Raw genomic sequence first — 16,657 nt, forward strand, 5'->3', positions numbered from 1 at the left:
TTATAGGGTTCTGTCCCATTTCTTGGATGACTTGATAATAGCAAGGACTGCTGCAGCAGCAATGTAAACTATCTCTGAATGAGTGATGCAATGATTGAATAAGCTCTCCTGATCGCTTGAAAGCTCAACTCCTACTTTGTAACATCTGCTTTTAATATCAATAGGCTCCATCTCTATAATGATGTATGCACAGATAGTTCCTTTATAGGACTCATTAACGTTTAATTTCATAAATGAATCTGTGATTTCTAAATGCAGACTTTCAATTTCTTGGTCAGAGGCACATTTATGTAGAAACAATTCCTTCATGTTCCTAAGCACATATTTTCAACAGGTTAACTGCAGACATTCAACCTACAAGCAGAATTGAACCTTGTATGAATGGGTTCTAAATAGTGAGATCTGCAAGTTATTTTGTGAGGCAGAACCTCTGATGCTCTTCTTCTTGTGGTATTTTTGTGTGTATGTGTGACATTCTAGCATTTAGTTACGCGTGTTACAGGGTGTCTTTGACTTCTGAAGACCAGACAGCTAGATTTTTTTCATGTTGTTGTTGAGGAGATGAATCTAGTGGAAGAAGTTCTTACAGCATTTCTCTTTCCACTTCTCTTTCCTTGGCATAATCTTTCTTATCTGTCAGCAGCTGTTCATGATGATGAAGCTTATATCTGTAGTTTCTTTTTCTTTCATGCTTGCAGGCATGGACCTCTTCTCCAATTGCACAGAGGAATGTAAAGCACTGGGCCACTCAGATCGGTGCTGGATGCCTTCCTTTGTTCCATCCGATGGACGCCAAGCTGCAGATTACCGCAGCAATCTGCACGTACCTGGCATGGACTCCGTTCCAGACACTGAAGTGTTTGAAACACCAGAAGCCCAGCCCGGGGCAGAAAGGTCCTTCTCCACCTTTGGCAAAGAGAAGGCCCTTCACAACAGTCTGGAGAGGAAGGAGTTCGATGGACTGCTGTCTAATACACGAGCGCCTTACAAACCACCATATTTGAGTAAGTACTGTTTAAAAAGCTCTCTGGAAGTGTTCCCTTTGCAGGAACAAAAATTAGCTCTTTTCTTCTTTTCATGCTAGGAATAATACAGCACAATCTTAGGAATGGGGGGGAAATGGTTTCTCTTGGATTCAGGCACCAGTGAAGAAGGCATTGTTCAGTGTAAGAACAAAGAGAAAATCTTGCTTGTTTTTAGTGTGACATCATTGTCAGCAACAAAAGTGTCAGTTAATATTAGTGGGCGAGTCGCTCAGTTTTGTTTGCTGATGCTGGATTATTTCTAAAATTTTCTTTGGTACGTGATTTAAACGTTGGTGTTGCCAGGCTAGTGTTTTCTAAGAGGAGAGTAAATCTGAGAGAGCTTCTAGGTGCTTATTTTTATAATTGAGAAGTATCTTGTGAGTAAACAGTATGTATATTATTTTGAAGTAGCTGTTTACATCATTTGGAAGGAGGAAGAGCCTTTGGTCTGATCGTTTTTCAACCTGCATATTATTGACTCTTGTAAGTGCACCTTTGTGCCTTCTGTCTCATTCCAAAATCTTGCCTCTTTCTTTAGTCACCTTTCGGCTATGGTTATGTGGCAAGAAAGAGTGTGATAGATCTCAAAAAGACCTTCATAATTCCTTTTGGAGTCTGAGCCAGCTGAAGAACCCTTGAATAGCACTTTGATCTGTCTTTTCATTCTATTTGATGTGTTCTGTATTTTATTAGAGACTAATTTCCTTGACATGGAGAATTTATGATGTTTCTCTCATTCAAATAGGCCAAAGACATTAACACTGCAATACTGACCCTTTTTTAAAGCAACAGAGGTCTTTTACGACAGCAGATTGGGGGTAAAAGAGAAAATAATCTCTCTGAATGGTATTAATTTATTTATTTTCCTAAAGCATTTAGTTGTTCTGAGGAGTGGTATGCTGGCAGTCCTGATATCTGAAGAACTTTGGTACAGATCATTCTCAGCACAGACAGCTCAGTTTTACCTTCTAAATTGGCTGTCCTGGTATTTGCATTCCTTTAGGAGAGGTCTTTTTACCACTCTTTAGATTCACTTTACTGACAACTTTAAATTTGGCTACTGGTTCTGATCTGTGAAAGCCCTTCCTAAAAACCCGTCCTGAGACAATCAGCTTAATTTGTAACTGAATTACTTATTTTGGGCTAAAATGTTATGTGCCAATCATCTAGTCATATTCTAAAGACTTTCAGTACTTTCAGTCTTTCCTGAACTGATTTTCCATCATTTATTTCTACAAAACATTCTTCAGCACTAAGGCACAATCTAGCATCATTGATTTAATCACTGTCACCTCAGTTAAAAATTTAACTTTAATTTAACAAGTTTGGTAGCATCTTTAGATGGTCTAACCACAACTGGGTTCTTGTGCAGTATGGATGTTGTAATGATGATTGTTCTCTGGGGACACCACAATGCTAGTTCTGTTCTTATTTGTGCTAGGCCTGGGAGTTTAATTCCAAATAGTATATACTTTTTTCATTGATAGTTCAGGAATTTTAAATTTTGTTACACTAGCTTGAGTAGTTTGTTGAACAATGACATTACATAGAGACATTGATCTACATTTTGCACTTTCCTGGCACAAGGGCATAAAAAACTGGAAGTAAAATATCAGAAGTAACCAATAAATGATTGTTATTGCATAATCCACACTTGAGAATCCAGATTTAGTTTTGCTTTTTTTCCTCGAACCTCGAAACTAAAATTTCTACAAAACAAGAGTAATGCTTCTGTTTTATTTTCCCTTATTTGGTGTTTTTTTTAAAATCTTTATTTATTTTAGATTACAATTGTATAGTAAAGAACAGGAACAACAAAAAGAAAGTGAGCACTAGTTGTAGAAATGTGGAAATAACTTATTATTAATAAAGCACTAAACAAATGAGGTAAGAAAAGTATATAAGAGGAAGTTGACTTACGAAGGAACCTTAGTTGATTCACTGGGTAATTGCAATTAAAAATAAAATTAAATTCAACTTCTTCACACAGAAAACCATGTCAAAATCAGTTTGTCAACAGAATGACTTTTTAAAAGAAATAATTAAAATGTATGAAACAGAACCCTCATATTAATCAAAAACACTGTATAAAAAGTTGAAGCATGTTTGAAAATGGCCACATGAAAAATGAGCAGCAAAGAATAAGAAGTGTATTGCAGAATGCAAAAACTATTTGAATTTAAAACATGTCTTAAAAAAAAAGATTCTAAGCCAAATGATCAGAAAAGAGCAGAAATTCTAGCTAGTGACTTTGAGGATGGTAATTAGTGAGCATAAAAGGGACCCCTTAGAGCAAATAGCCAAAGGAATGCAAACAATACAGACAACTTCCAGATACCAGGTGTAGTAAGGTAGGAGAGAACTTGTGAGTCTCTTGAGCTGCAGTTAGTGAGGACAAGGATGTGGCAGAGATTCTGAGCTGTTTCTTTGCATTTGTGTTTACCCAAGGAGGGACAGAGATAGGCAGGCATATCTAGGAAGGCATGCATCCCAGGTAACCATTTTAAATAAATGTCTGAAAAATGGAAGAGGATGTTGTTGAAAAAATTGACTAAAATGGATAGAAATGAGTCAGCTGATCATGTGTTTCTTCAATTTTTAGCTTCTAAGAAGAGCTGCTAACCAAAGAATATCAGAAGTTGTGTTTGTCATTTAAAAATGTACTAGAAAACATTGTAAATCAGAGACCAATAAGAAGCTCAGCCCAGGACATACATGTGTAATTTAGGGTTTTAGGAACAAGGTAGCTGGCATCTGACCAGGAAAGTAATACAGGAAGATTGTCAATCTATTAGAATTTTGATAGAGTGAGAATTAATCAATAGAGTGTATTTGAACTGTCAAAAAACCCCTCTAGCACAGCTTCTGTGCAGTAGAAGCAGCTCCTAAAATAATCAAGTGTTGTCATAGGGCAAAGCATTACCAGACTTTGTGCCTAAGAGGAAAAAATCATGAAGATAAACTGAACATTTCAGCAGAAGCAGAGTCCCCCAAGCATTTATGCAGAAATCCATGGAGTTTTAAAATAATTAATTATCTAGAAACAACAATCAGAAAAAGGGGGCAGTGTCTGCAGATGTCATGAAGGGGTTTGGGTGTACTGGCTCTCGCGTAGCACATGCCCCTGATGCACAGTGAAGTGTGGGCAAACCTCCTCTGCTTCCCAGGTACCTGGCTCTGGAATGGAAAGCTGCAGAGCCCTGGGAATGCTGAGGAGCTCACTCCCAGGAGCTGTGTCCTTTGTCAATGGCTCCAGAGGTTAGCTGGTAGCTCTAGGTGGAGCTTTCATGGTGCCACAGGAGTGTCTGCTCCAGGATTCCTCCAATGTGTCCATTCAGTACAGAACCTTCAAAAAGATCAAGAAGGTGATGCATATTACCATGAGAAATTTGAATTCATCCTGAGAAAAGACCGTGGAATAGTTCCCTGAGAAGTTTCCCACAATGCACAAAGCCAGCAAGAAGGAAATAAAATACTAGGTTGTAAAAAGGGAATTGAATTGAAAATACACTTTAAAAAGTGCTACAAAACCCCTACACAGATCGTGTCACTGTGTTCCTCTAGACAGTCTATTCATTCCATAGAAACACATGGCATAGCAGCAACAATACTGAAAATAACTCTGTGCAAAGTCATATCAAAAGCTTAGTACTAATTAATGTAGGCAAGCTGTGATAGGGAAGTGAAGGAGGCTGCATGAGAACTGAGGAAGTAAACTGCGTGCTTTTGTTTGCTGGGCTCAACAGCAAGAGAGCAGCAAGGCAGAGAAACAACAGCAGGGCAACAGGGTCATGAACTGATCATACACATTTGATAAAATACACATAGATCACACACATTTGATAAAATGATACCAATTTGACATAAATTGCAGCAACCTGTTGAACTTGTGCAGCATGATTGAAGCTGAAGGCTTAACATAGTGGGAATTTGGGTATTTGGTTCTTTGTGGTTGGAGGTTTAGGCCATTGCTTGGTTAAGAGAAAACAGCAACTGTATTGCAAATTACTGTGTAGAAAAGTATACAAATCTCATACCTGACAGTTTCTTTTTGTTCCATCATGAAATTTTCACCTTGCTGGTCTAAGCCATTGGACTTACTCATACACCAATTTCCACAAAAACATACATATTCTATGTATTATTCTGAACAAAATGTAATGTAAGTAGATTTCTGCATACTTAAATAATATATTTTGAAGAATATATTTATGTCAGTTTTATGTAATTGCTATGAGTAAAAGTGATAAGTTATGATGGGATCAGTAAATTGTAGGAGTTTTGAAAATAGTTTCCTCATAAAGTGTCTCCAGGATTCTCCTAACTTATGTATTCTTCTTACTGTGCAACTAGCATCTGTTGTTTTTCCATGTGGTTTGAACACTGCATTTGTGCAGACAGTTAAGAAATGTTCATAATGATTTGAATGTTCATAAAAATGAAAGAAATTTGGAACTTGACTGGAGAAAATAAAATAAGTGAAATAACACTCATGAGGAAAATAAAATGTAGCTTTTAAAGAATTCCTCTGTTTTCAATCCTAACCGTTTCTAGTTGATTTTTCTTTAAGTGGTGGTTTTATTAGCCATTATTCTTATAAATAATATTACTATAGTTACCAAAACCCCTAATCCAATATTCAAACTGTGTTGGACCAGACTCTGTAGGATATATAACAGACACTATCTTCAGAAAGAATACCTGATCAGTCTGATTCTGCTCTATTTCTAATACTTTGAATAAGATCCTGAGATGGTAGCAGTGGAAACAGCACCATTAAATCTACCTCAGGAGTATTTTGGTCTATAATAAGATATAGCTTTCATTTTTTAAATATAATTTTAGTTCACTCTAGATGGGCAATAATTTTATAATGCTTTAGAGCTTTCCTGAGATTTCATACTGATATTAGCGACAGAATAATTTTTATTCCTATTAAAGGGTTAGGATTTTTTCAGTATACAAAACCAGTCAAAAATTGCCATAACACCTGAACTTTCTGCATAGAAATGCTTATTTTGCTCTAAAAAAAAATTACTTTGGCAATGCTTAATCTTCTTTGAAAACAGGTTAAATTAAACTACATAAGGGCACAATTTCCTGCATGAAATAACAGTGGTTTATACAGGAAGACATTTTGGAATAATAATTGTATTCTAAAGTAGACCCTTCAATTAACTCTGCAACATTTTCTACCTACACTCAGGCATTTTCATCCTCGCTGATGAAAAGGTATCATCATCATAGAAAGTATTGCCACCACCATCAGCATATTTTATGTATGAATCAGGATTTTATCATGTTAGGTAGGACATAGCGGATAAAAAAGCTGGTCTCCTACCCAAAGATCTGGTGTCTAAGCAATATGAATTGGAAATGGGGAAAGAATCCCTTTCTTGGGACATTCTGATTTGTGTGGCATGGTTTCTAAACAAGAGCACTCTCTTTGATAGGTCCACATAGTTCTGGGCTGGCAGAGTCAGAGGATTTGGCTGAGACTTGTTAGTGTCATCTAAAGAAATTAAATCTAACTTTGGCCTCATCCCATGCCTGTGCTTCTTTGCATGGATTGCTGCTGAGGCCCTTTGCAGCAGAGATGCCAAGAGGGTCTGAACATGATTTGGTCCCAGCACAAGTCCTTGTTATCTGTAAAAGTACATGTGAAATCTGATGGTTTCATTCTACAGAATATTTTTCACCTGCTCAACCTGATCTATCCAACTTGAGTTTGTTTACAAATGAAATGTGAAAGTTTTCTAAAGCTTTTAACTGTTCAATGTTTACAAATTGGACCATTAATTTATTTAAAATAATCCACCACAGAGCTGACACAAAGCAAAGTTTAACTTATAGTCATTATCCACATCCCTGAATTAGATTAGAATAAATGACCTAGAGGAGAAAAATGTTTGTGTATTTATACCAGGACAAGAAGTGCTTCGCAATCCTTTGATTATTTTTCAAAGGAATAAAAAAGTGCATGTAAATATTTATTGTGTATTTTGATCTAGTTGGGATCATAAAGGCCCAATTCTGTTTGCCAGGATTTGTAATGCAACATTTTCTGCTGATGTTTAACATAAATATTTGAAAAGATGTTTTAAGCAAGAAGTCTTCACTGTCTTGAAACAACTTCCAAAAAAAAAAAAAAGAGAAAGGAATTACACTTTGTTACAGCCGATATGATGGAAGAAGACATTCCTTTCATTTTTTATTTGTTTAGTTACATCTCATTTCTGGAAATTATTTGGGTAGTTTTATTACAGCTGTGGTGGACATAATAGTTTTCCATTTACATAAACATCAATAACAGCTTTTTGAATGGGACACTTGATTAATTTTAAAAAATGAGGCCTGCCTACATTTTTTGCTTTTCAAATTAACCTATGTGATTTCTAAGACAGATCAGGTATAAATTTGTGAGCTGTCTGATCCCTTCATTAATAGCTTTTAAATTCAATTTGTGATTTTTGCACCCACTTGAAGTAAAAAGGCATAGAAGTAAAACCAAGAAATTACCTCCAGTAAATTGCATGTGCATATTGCAGTACTTGGTCTAAGAAGAAAACATCATCATGCTGGATTAAAAAAAGTTGTACTGAAACACAATTGTTATTGGCATGAATAAACAAGTTACTTGTGCACCGTCAAAGAGTTGTTCCTTTGTGAATAGTACGGTCTTGTGGCCAAAAAGAGAGTTAAAACTATGTGGATATCCTGACACAGTGAAGCTCCTGACTTTTATCCAGGGTTTATCCCTGGGACAGGCTACAGCTCTGATTTCTGCACAGATGAAGATGACTTTGCACATGCAAAATTGCTCAGCAGAAATGGAGGATGAGTTGAAAGGCGACCATCTAATAATGCTAAGAAACCTAATGGGAAATTTGTTCTTTTCTAAAAAGTCTAGTAGAGCATTCCCATATTTGCTGTATTTGAAATGCTGAGATTTATTTCCTCATACCTGAAGTTTGCCACTTCAGATACATCATCCCTGTTAGGTAAATAAATATTACAAGAAACCTCCTACACCTGAAATAAAACTTAAACGTATGTGTTAATTAAAATATAATTGAGGGAGAGCATGACTCTGATGTACTTTTACTCATAATCATAGGTTCTTTATGATCTTGTGTAAACCACTTCTGATGATTCAACTGTTCAGTGTTTATTACATAACTTCTGAAAGGTATTTTTATCTTACGTTCACGACTGGTTCACATTCTTTTTCGGAATGTATTCCTCTTGCAGCTCCTGCTTAAGGGGAAGAACACTTACACAGCATTATTGCAGCAATTGAAAGGAAATGGATAGTTCAGAAAGCCAGATTAGAAAGGAATATATAAATGTGCAAAGAAAACTTGGCTGTAGCCCAATAAAGCCTATAAATTACATTTTTAAAATCAATTTTTATGGAAATAATGAGTATAAGAAAGTGAAATACGCATTTTTCTTTTTAATTTTAAATCACAGGTGATAGCTATTAAATACTATTTGCCTCAATCTGTTTGTGTAATTGTAGTCTTGGGCAGAATTAACAGTACCCAGCACTGTACAAAATACTGATTAAAAATTGTGCCCGTCCTTGAGTTTACATAGTACCTTTTATCTTAGATAATTCTAGAACTCTTTCCAGCTACAGTGCAGGAAAGTAATTGAAAAAGTTTAAAAAATCAGTGAGTTTTATTTGAAAGAAAATTATACTTTTAATTAGTCTTAAAATACAGAATTTCAACTGCATCTTTTCCTGTAATGTCTGTAAAATCAGTATTTGCCAGTTCTGACCGGAATGCATAGAAGTCTCGTGTATCTTCGCTATCTCAGACTGCTGCTATATTTATTCATTTAGGTCAATTTTGGCAGTGCTTATGTGTGCTGTGCATATACCATCTGTGGAGATTTTTCTTTTTAAATTATGAGATACCATTTTCCGTGTTCCTACCAGTGGAGTATGAAGAAGACTGAAAAACCTAGCAGAAAGATTGCTTGAAACTTTAGAGTAATTTTTAAGATCAGTGTGCTATGGTAGTTTAAAATTCCAGAATGCCTCTTGTCCCATCAATTTAAATCCTATGACAAAAATAATTTAGCCACTTAGGGGCATGAGTCCCTCTGGGAAGCATGGAGATGTTTGCAGTTAAAATTTTCAAAGGCACTGAAGTTATTTATTTTTGATAGGCAAAATTCTATTCATTATAAATAAATGCTGTTCTTCAATGTACAAAACCTCCTTGCTATGACAGTCAGGAGCTGGAGAATTGAGTGTGTGCCTGATCCCGGGTCTGTGCACAGCAAATCTTTTCCTCTCTGCATGCCTCTGCCCAAGGAACTCCTTGGCCTGCAGAGCAGAGGCAATTATACTTGCTTTGGGTCTTTTGCTATACACAATAACTGTGATTTTCCATGGTCATTTCCTCTGCTTTAATTTTTAGAGGGTTTCCTTTCCTTTTTCTTACTTTTTCTTGACTTGACCTAAGTGGAAAAAATAGGAAAAACCATTTAAAGAATGCAGCAAACAAGCAGTGAGATAGGGAAGTGCATCTGTTTATCACGTTTGGACAAGCACGCTGTAGGGATCAGTGTTGCTGTTTGTCTGGCAAGCCTGTAAACAGCTTTATTTGTGCATTAACCACTGAGAATCCACATTTCCATGCTAGTAGTCTGATGACTGCTGCTGGGAAGTAGCTGTGAATATATTTGTTTTAGAAACATAGTATGGTGAGGTCAGAAAAGTGAAAAATTAGGTATTGGGTACCTTTTTGGAGAGGACGTAGGAGATACAATAAGAATATTATTTTTAACTTCGATACCTAATACCTACAATACTTGTTGGAAGGACTAAATATGATGTGGATTCACTGCAAATCCAAACTCTTCTGAGGTAATTTGATTTCTTTCTTTGTTAGGATAATGGTCTTTATTGGCTGAAAAAAATACAGTGGACATTCAGAAGCAAATTTTCAGAACTTGGTTCCTAGATTCTGCCTGAAAATCACATGCTTGTACGAGTTGTAAGAGTAAATCTGCATTTTGTGCATACACATGAACCTATCTCATCTGTGTAAAGGGTGTTATTCTATATAACATTTTTACAGGTCATCAGAAGTAATGAGAAGTAATGTGGCTTAGAAAGGGAAAATAAAGGATGCAGAGAAGATCCCCCAAAGAAGTACAGGGGTGACAGACTCCTGGTTTAGTAAGTGAGCTGAGTCTTCTGACTTTATCTTTTTCACCTTCAGCATCACAGCTGCATTCAGCCCTGGAAAAAGATCCATTATGAAACTGCTTGAATGCAACCTTTCTTTATTCATAAGGGATTTTATAGATGCTGATAGTGTGAATTCATCTTTTGTCAGAGTAAAATTCTGTCACTTTGTGACTTTTTTAGTTGACTGTTTGGGCTTTAATTTAACATCCATCTATGCTCAATTGGAATTTAGATGACAATGGAATAGAGCTGCACACAGCTGTGGGTATTGATAGGAACTGAGATCTAAAGAAGTTCTACCTTACAAATGAGATGCAGTAATAACTTTTTTTTCTGCTCCACTTGAGATAAAGGACTGTGTGCTTTGTACCTCCATGCTTCTTTATGTCTACTCTGATGAATTAAACAGGATCCTTTCCACCACTGGAAGGTCATGGTCTGTACTCTCACACTCTCTGGCCTGCCTTTAGCCTGTGTCAAGCGGCTTTTTTCCCTAAAAACTCTGGGACACGGTGCCAGGGACCACTCATGAAAGCAGATAGAATATTTTCATATGCTGTGGCCCATGTAGATTGCTTGATATAGCTGAGGAATTTTAATGATGTGGGTATAAATCATTCCATTCTGGTAGTCTTAAGTGACAGAGAATGGTTACGGGCAAACTTCATTCATGGATAGAAACAAGCCAATATGTGATTTTGAAAAAGAGAAGTTTTGAAAGGCTTGTGAGAAGCCTTTGATAAACTTAAGTGTGTTATCTTGGTAAACTGGGAAAGACTCCCTGAAATCAGAGTGTGTGCTGCTCATGACAAGCAATGTGCTTTAGAAACAGAGAATAAAACATTCAGGAATTGGGTGGGAACGTACTTGTCAGGTCCTAATGCCAGCTAATTCCTGCTAGGAGAGAGGAGCGTTGGAAAAAACATCATGGTAAAGATAAATTGGATAGGAATTCATAGTGTGATGCTGATGTAATGCATGTTACCTCATGTAAGAACAAGTAAATTTAATTATTTCAGGCCAAACCCTGCATGAATAATTTAGACATCTCTGAAGGCCACCAAATGGTGATCTACATGTCTGCTTCTCCCAGGAATCTACAGGGAACTGAGGCACTTATGAGCAATTTAGGAGGAATGGTTCATATCCCTCCTCTTCTCCCCAGGGCTCTGAAAATTTTAAGTCACATTGTAGCTGGCCTTTAATGTGTTCTGCATTGGTTAACCCTCAAACTGAAATGTTCATTTTCAGGCTTGTCAGCTGAAAGAAAAGTGTACTGCAGACTTTGTAAGAATGCAATAAAAGTGGTTATTTTTGAAAAACAGATAAAAAACCACACAGAGGGAAAAAAAAGTTTGAGGAGAAGAAATTACTGTTGCATACATACACATAAGCAATTTTTATAAAAAAATAATAAAGTAATAAAATAGGAATTTTGTTAAGCATCATAACAAAATTGTTAGCTTATAGTGAGTTACAAAGAATGTGAATTGGTACTACAACATGTATGCAATTAGAATAAGTTGTTGACAGAGAATTTGGAAGTATTCTTGGAGAATATGCTCTGTGCTGTAAGTTTGACATACATCAGGAGTAATTTGGGGGTTATTTAATAGACCTTAACGTAGTACATAATTATGAGAACTCTTGCAAATTTCAATATTCCATGATTCTTTGACTTTAATGGTGATGTCATGTATTATCTTTAGTGTCTTCAGGTAGATAATGTGGTTATAATAGCACAGAAAGACAAAGAAGCTTTACTCCCACTGTATCTTGTGGGAAAAATGGTCTTTTGTGTTTTTATGGTACATTATAGAATACAGCTTAGTACTTTTGTCTGCTGAGTTGTAGTAACTAAAAAGCATTGTTTCGGTAGTAAATAATCAGAACCAGAGATAAATCAAATCTGACATCTACAATGCTGCTGGATGTTGCTGGGGGTGGAAAAGAAAAATTCTCTGCATTTAGAACAGAAAAGCAAATGCACATGAAAGTATCTTGTGTGCAACAGAACATTGATGACAAAATCCAGGGCTTGATTCAAAAGTCAATCCCTCTTAGTCATGTGCTTGATGTAAAGCACATGTTGATTAAAGTCACTGCTTACATGAACTGGGAATTGGGTAGTTGTCCTTAAGAACTGAAAAGCCTTTTTTTTTTTTTCTTTTTTTTCTTTTTTTTTCTTTTTTTCCCCTCCTTTTTTTTTCTTTTCCAGAGGATTAGCAAATTCCAGGTAGCAAATAAATCTCAGAGCACTCATAAGCACCAGATAAACATTATGTCAGTGGCTGTCATGTTGTGTCAGCATTTGTACCAGGCATCTCACTTGCCATAACAAAATAGTTGCATGTTCCAAATATTGAAAATACCTAAATACCCTTTAAGTATGTATTTTCTCAAAGCTAAAAGAAGTGTAAATATGTGTAAATCAGCAATTTGGTCAAATATGTTTTTCTAAAAATAATGGTAATCTGTTGTTGGTCTAGAACATGATGCTCAAATTTGAAAAGCGGCAGTTTTGTTCTTAAGTGCAAAGGACAAACCTCTCTCCCCCTTTCCCCAGAGTTTGTAACACTGCTTGTCAGGTTTAATGCATTGTGGTCAGTGCAGTATCCAGCACTGTCAGTCTGGCATGGTTGAGAATTCTTCTTTCTTGAACAGATTTAAATGTATATAGACGTAGAAAAGTATGCACTCAATGAAAGGAGAAAGAAAAGCACAATATACATGGTTACACAGTTTTCTTTAAACAAAATACTGGGGTTTCTTTGCATAATCATATTTGTTGCAGAAGTAAAGATACACTCTCGAATGAAGGAAAGATTTTAATGGCCTGTGGAGATCATTTATTTAGCTAAAATCAAGCTTGTTTCTAGAAAACTTTCAGTGCAGCAATAAAAACTTTTGCATTTTGGCCTACTCTAATTTATTCACAGCCTGAAGACCCGGTGCTCACAATTGGTTTTCTTGTTTCACATGAAATCTGGGTAATTGTACCCATCAGTCCAAATGCTGTCGGTTTATTTTAGAAACAATATTTATATCTTGGATTTTGCAGATGCCAGAAGGAACATTTCAGCCATACTGAATGCCATATTTTTGTTAGGGGGAAATTCTACCCTGGGGCAGCTGACAGGTTCACATGCAGGAGCTTCTCCTGCCTTGCCTGTCTTGTGTCATGCCAGAATTGGACAGGCAGAACGTGGTCTCATTGTCACCTAACACCTTTAGTGGCCTTCAGGACCCTTCAGACACACTCCTAAAGCACACAGACAGTGATCACCAAAGCCAGCAGACTCATTGACATTAGGGGAGATTTGGTCTTTTTTAATTATTTATCTGTATTTTCAAATGCAAAAGTAAGTATGTTCTATCTTCCTTCTTTTTTTTTTTCCTTTTTTTTCCTCCCAAACTGTTTGATATAATGCAGGGTTAAAAACCCACATTAATTGTGTAAAATTAAACATGGGCATCTGGAATGCAAGATGTTTTATCTAAGAGTTCTCTACAGAATATATAGATTTGAAGAACAAAATTTCTGCACTAAAGCCTTGAAAGAAAAGGAAAAACATTCCCCTTAAACTAATTCATGAGGAAAAGATATATGAGTAAAATGCTATTTTTATATTTGTGTACCAAAGATTATTGGCCTGGATCAGACACTCTCTTTTTATAATGCCATTAATGGAATATTCATAAAAGATTTTTATCAATGCTTTAGCAAACTTCTTTAAGTAATAGATCACTTTTAAAAGAAAAAAAAGACCTTATGGATTGCAAAATATACTGAATTGACACTTGCAGTGACTGGAATGCTTTTTTATCCACAGAACATGGGTGGCAGCAGAGTAATCCCCATCCTACATCCCCCAGCCCCAGCCCCAGCCGTGTGTCTCACCCTTTACCTGGATGCACCACTACGAAGGGTGAGGGAGTTTACTCTGCAGTTTACTCTGCATTCCCATTCACTTGTTGACCTCTTTCCAAAAAAACATTCTTGCTGATATGCGAGCTGCTGAACGCCAAGCTAACAGGAACAGCCAGGTTATTTTTGACAGAATGCATTCTACCACTTTATAGATCTTGGTCTCTGTTTGCTTGGGTGGATTTAGGGCACGAGTGCAAGTTGCAGTCTGGTTGGTTGGTCACCAGAATTATCATTTTCTGGCTCTGGTGAAGCTCATGGACTTAGTGAAGAGCCATGTTTCATATGCTACAGTTAACATGTAGACTGTAAGGCAAACCATCAAAATATAAAGGACAGTTAAAACTAACAATGCAGATTTAAAACCAACCTTCCTGTAATGTCTATGAGGTAATTAACTCCTTTTTAAAATGATTGCTCACTGCAAGTGAAGCCAGAATAGCTGGGCTGTTTCTGAATGAAATGCAGGAAGTTACAGCATCCTGTGTTCCTTCATCATTTGCTGTGCTCTGTGGGGAAGGCTTGATCTGGGTGGCGTGGTGAGGACTCCATTTGTACAGGGGACCCACAAGAGAAGACAGTGAGTTGTGTGCTTGCAAAAGAACCTCTATGTGAAAGCCTGTGGGAAGGCAAATATTGCTTGGATATTGTCTGAGCTTAAGGAATGCAGATCTGAAACAAGATAAGAGTTTACATAGTGGCTTTACCCTTGTTCTGCTGTTGCAGAGGTTTTTTGATTTAAAAGAAAGGGCTTTATGTCATCTTTCTCCTAAGTGGAGGGGGATCAGGAGTATATCTGCAACAGCAGCAGCATGCCTGGTATTTTATATTCTTTGGAAATTTTATCGTCTAGCAGTTCCTTTGGATCTTTAGGCTGTTGGCACTTCTAGTGGGACTCAGCAGTTGTTCTGTTCAGAGCAGAAGTAACGCAGTGGGAGCTTATGGAGCCCTTAAATATAGTCCAGAGGGAAAGTGACAATAATTATAAAAGGTATAGGATGGGTTTATATTATGGGTTTTCTTTCACTGCTTGGGTTGCCAGCTGTGGAGGGAAGCACTGAGCCCTTTCTCTGTCCACTTTAGATTAGCTACCACTGCTAAGCACAAGAAAAATTTGATTTGGAGAGTTTGAAGGTGTTCCAAGCACAGGCAATCCCTTCTAGGCTTTTCTGTAAGAGGAAATGCTCCTGCCTGTACTCACAGTTATAACGTAGTAATCCAACATCAAGTTTGGATGCAACGGGATGATTTGCAACTGGATGAAAGGAAGATTTATTAGAGACAAGGGCTTTACAGTATTTTCTGTTCATTTCTGATCCATGAGCTAGGAATAATTACTTCATACTTTACTTTTTCTTTTCTGTTTATTATGTTAGAATTTTAATTTTTTTTTTCTGTTTAACTACTACTAATGTCTTTACATGTCTTCTCTTATCAGTCTACACAGAATTAGCTCACTGTGGATGGGAGGCTTATTAGGGTGTATTGAGCAACAAATGAATCTTAATATATTTTTTGCCAGATTTTTTTTTTTTTTTTTTATCCCATATAAATTGTATGCATTAAATACTCTTACTGTAATGCTCAAAATCTTTGTTGTTCCGGGAAGGATCGATACAGCACAAATCCTGTATCCTAAGAATTTTAATTGTAATGCTTGTGAATCTTTAATCATCTTGCTCACTTCAAATAATATTGGAATATATGTACAATTAGTATAATTACATTATCAAAATTATGGAACTGCTTGTGATTAAAGCCTTTTTTTCTGACTGCCCATACTCACACAGACTTGAAAGTTCCCTGTGTACTAGTTTGAGAGTTCAGAACAGGTGATAAAACAGGGATGAAAGCGAGAGCTGTGATCTCAGAGGAGATATTAGGCACCAGAAATTATGGTGGTCTTGTTCCAGCTCTTTCACTGACTGTGATACTTCCATTTCTATAGCACTTGCCATCTCTGGATCTCAAAGTGGATTATAAAGAATAGTGATTTAAACCTTCCTGCACCTCTAGGAGATAGGTAAGCAATATTATTCCCATTTTACAGATGGAGAAATTGTGATACAGAGAGGCTTAGTGTTTGTTATTTAAAAGTTTATTTATGAACACATGCATGCACACACACAGAACTGGAAACAGCTGTCAGAACTTTCATTGCTCTCTTTTTTAAGTTGAGTCCATCCTCCTTTCCATTTAACCTCTCTGATTTATATTCCCCATCTGTAAAAAGACGGAAACTGGTATAGACATGGAGAGATTTGATTGCACATAAATTTCTCTGTAGAACCAGAAAAAAAGCCAAACAAACACAGAGCACAAAAATCCTTGCCTTTAAAATCCAATGCTTTTTATGTGTTGGCAGAGGATATTTTAAGATTTAGTACCAAAATTTTTGTAGGTGGGGAGAGTTGCAGTAGTTCTGCAACTTTAATGCATAATATTTAGTTATTGCTGTAAAAGGGCTTGATTGTTTTGTAATATAAGCATGTTAAC

At 36.5% G+C, this 16,657-nt stretch overlaps 1 protein-coding gene across 4 annotated transcripts in view; it reads left to right on the top strand.

Annotated features, from left to right (window-relative positions):
- The window catches only part of PCDH10 (protocadherin 10), a 41,152-nt gene that overhangs the window by 16,195 nt on the left and 8,300 nt on the right, over positions 1 to 16,657 (top strand). For 2 of the 4 annotated variants that reach the window (XM_039733439.1, XM_039733440.1), the window contains exons 5-7: positions 699 to 1,004; positions 14,067 to 14,162; positions 16,110 to 16,184. In XM_039733439.1, coding sequence (XP_039589373.1) covers positions 699 to 1,004; positions 14,067 to 14,162; positions 16,110 to 16,144 — 437 coding nt within the window. In that variant the 3' untranslated portion in view covers positions 16,145 to 16,184. The remainder of the gene's footprint in view (positions 1 to 698; positions 1,005 to 14,066; positions 14,163 to 16,109; positions 16,185 to 16,657) is intronic. The other 2 variants (XM_039733441.1, XM_039733442.1) reach the window with 2 other exon arrangements.

Source organism: Passer montanus, unplaced genomic scaffold (assembly GCF_014805655.1).
Source record: "Passer montanus isolate IOZ18808 unplaced genomic scaffold, ASM1480565v1 scaffold88, whole genome shotgun sequence".
Lineage (NCBI taxonomy): Eukaryota > Metazoa > Chordata > Aves > Passeriformes > Passeridae > Passer > Passer montanus.